Raw genomic sequence first — 2833 nt, forward strand, 5'->3', positions numbered from 1 at the left:
CATTGTTGTAAAAATCATTTTATAGAATGACAATTGCAAGTTTTGGGCTAGATATCTAAAACATTGCTACCCCCAATAATAGGATTTTTGTTTATTTAGGTTCACTGCCTTCAACCCTGTCAGTGTGGTGCTCTTTGTTTGATGGAAAATGGACTCTACTAAACCAAAGTTAAGTGTTTATTTTCCAACAGGAAGAAGTGTTTTGAAACTTAGTGGAAGGTTTCTAAACATTTCTTCCAAATAGGATAGATAGACATGAATTTGGATAGATATGAAATAGAAAGCCTATAAACTAAGCACTAAGTATTAAGTATTAATATGGGCTACATACCCAAATAACTGAAAAATAAAAAAAAAAATATCAAGTTTATAATATGAGATAATCATAATCATTATCAGCATTATTGTTGTTTCTCCATTTCCCTATGAAATCCAGATATTTTCACAGCTAGTTTCTTCTTGCATTTGGCATAGGTCTCAGCCTCTTCCCATTCTAGCTTGTCCACTTCAGTGCACACAATCTCAAGGTCAATTTTCCTCCTGGGGGAGGGGGTTCCCATCTTTACCATTGCTATGGAATTCTGATTTATTCTTTTGTATAAAAAAATAATAATCATCATGAAGGTTGTTTCTCCATTTCCCTACGCAGTTAAGATAATTTCACAACTAGTGTCTTCTTGCAGTTGGCATTGGTCTCAGCCTATTCCCAATCTAGCTTTTCAAAATCAATGCACACCATCTCCAGGTCAATATTGGCTCCATTTTCCTCCTGGGGGAGGAGTTTCCATCCTTACCAGCGCTATGGAATCCCAGTTTGTTACATTCTATGCAGGGCAGGAGGTGCTTTTCAAAGCACTGGGGGATTGACGTCCCTCCCCTTACCAGTCACCCTTTTGTGTAGGACTACTGACCCTACCCTCCTACCAAAAATAAATCATGTCATATTAATGTTCTAAACCATTTCAGAATTATTAGCTTAAACAATGTCTGCCTCAGATATTATTTCCCGCGATGCACTGGTGAGCCTACTGGATAAGGCTTCCCAGCACCTTAAGGTTAGCTTTTATGTTGGCCAATCTCTCTCACACTCTGTAACCCTAATCATCATCATCAATGCTTTGTCATCATTATTACACTCTAAAACGTATCTTCTCTAGGTTGTGTTGTTGAACCGTGACAATGATGTTGCCAACAACCAACTTCAGGCTTTGGCCTTTATTTTGCACAAATATGTGCCTCTCCCCCTTAACAGTAAGGGGATGATTCTTCCCAACCAATTCTCCATTGAGGTCCTCATTCCCATCCTCTCCCAAGTCCTTGTCGGCTTCAAGCTTGATGCTGTTGGTTTCTACCAGCAGCTCAAGGAATTCAAACCTTTTGTTCCCATTCCCAATTCTTCCCCAAGATTCCCAGACAAGCAAGCGGAACAAGACTTTCTTACCACGGCGTTCAAGTCTTTGATTGACAAAGACATTGACAGTGACAATGAGGATCTTGATCCCATTTTTGCCAGACCATCAGGCAACACTTCAACCCTTGTCAACTTTCTTGACACAGTTGTCTTGAGTGTTCGGGGTGGTATCCGCCGCAAGGTCTCGTCTCTTGTCCAGGCTTCTGACCTAGTGCCCAGCACTTCCAGAAACTGGCCCATTCAACCCTCCCCAACACCCATGGAAACCGGCAATACCACCCCAAGCACTCCCCGTCCAAGGCTTGCGCGTCGTGGTAATGGATCTCGTGTCCAGACAACCAGACTCTTTGATTACATTGCACAGCAGCCCCCTGTTTCAGGGGCGTGGGGCCCCGAAGGAGCACCACGCCCTACTCTTGCACCCCCCCCTCCCAGTGATCAGCCACAGCCCATGGATTTTTCTTCCTCTGATGATGAAGAGTTCCCCCCCCTGTCCCCGGCAACTTCCCCCAAATCTCGTCTCCCCCTGTCTGTCTCCCCCAAGTCTCTGCCCCCCCAACCCCTATTTGCAAGCACGCCAAAGATAGTAGTTGCAGCTACTCAAGAACCAGCTCCTACTGCTGCAATTCCTGGTCTTCCTGCACCCCAAGATTTTGCTGGCTTTCAAAATCTTAAGTCAAGGAATAATATGAATGAAATATAAAAAACATTAACTATCAATACAAACATAACTTGAATATCCTTTTGTAATTTCATTACAGTTGCAGTTGTAAATAAAAATGTTAAATTTCATCTGTTATCCCCCTCCCCACCTATTTCTTTCCATTGTCAGAGTATTATTCATATTGTCAACAAAAATAACAGGGTGTCTTCTGGGGAGACTATTCATTATGAAGAACTCTCTGACCAGCAGAGGACCATCAAACAGCTTGAAGATCTCTTGACTGCTGCTTGCATAGCTGTTGATTGTACTAAGCCTGCTGTCCCTGGAAAAACCAAAAAACAATTCAGGTGGACTATCGTTGGCGTGTTGGGGATGTTGACCAACAAGAAGAAGGAGTTCAAGTGCCCCAAGAAGGAGGAAACAGCGGCCAATCAGCTGGCCAGATATAACTCTTTCAGAGCTGCCCAACGCGCCAAGGAAGCTCGTCAGGAATGATACTTAATCTTTGTAGCTGATAAAACACATTAAACATTTAACTTAAAATTTTTACAAATCTAATGTCACAATAAAAATTACAAGCAATAATTAAATTACTCCATTATTACATTATATAAATCATTTCATTTTTAAGTATGTCTCATGTGGCAGGATGATGCATTGGTAACAAGTGACAGTTTAGCACATGTTAGCATTGCATCCACATTGGCATCTCCAATTCCGGAGACTGAGAATAGATTTTCCTGCCTCAGTTTACTCAC

At 41.9% G+C, this 2833-nt stretch overlaps 1 protein-coding gene across 1 annotated transcript; it reads left to right on the forward strand.

Moving 5' to 3' along the window:
* The first annotated feature begins 359 nt into the window (after positions 1-359).
* LOC145335250 (uncharacterized) lies at positions 360-2570 on the forward strand. The gene is made up of 3 exons (XM_080180988.1): positions 360-1055; positions 1158-2086; positions 2276-2570. Exons 1-3 carry the CDS (start codon positions 984-986, stop codon positions 2568-2570), a joined length of 1296 nt encoding a protein of 431 aa, XP_080037114.1. The 5' UTR covers positions 360-983.
* The last annotated feature ends 263 nt before the right edge of the window (positions 2571-2833 follow it).

This window comes from Acartia tonsa, chromosome 13 (genome assembly GCF_053477335.1).
Source record: "Acartia tonsa isolate MP-2025a chromosome 13, ASM5347733v1, whole genome shotgun sequence".
Lineage (NCBI taxonomy): Eukaryota > Metazoa > Arthropoda > Copepoda > Calanoida > Acartiidae > Acartia > Acartia tonsa.

What these genes read in the sequence shown, in the direction of transcription:
- LOC145335250 (XM_080180988.1), top strand. Translation starts at nt 984, where the DNA reads ATGTCTGCCTCAGATATTATTTCCCGCGATGCACTGGTGAGCCTACTG. An exon ending in AGGCTTCCCAGCACCTTAAG is followed by an intron (nt 1,056 to 1,157) that starts GTTAGCTTTTAT and finishes TATCTTCTCTAG; the next exon opens with GTTGTGTTGTTGAACCGTGA. An exon ending in GCTGGCTTTCAAAATCTTAA is followed by an intron (nt 2,087 to 2,275) that starts GTCAAGGAATAA and finishes CAAAAATAACAG; the next exon opens with GGTGTCTTCTGGGGAGACTA.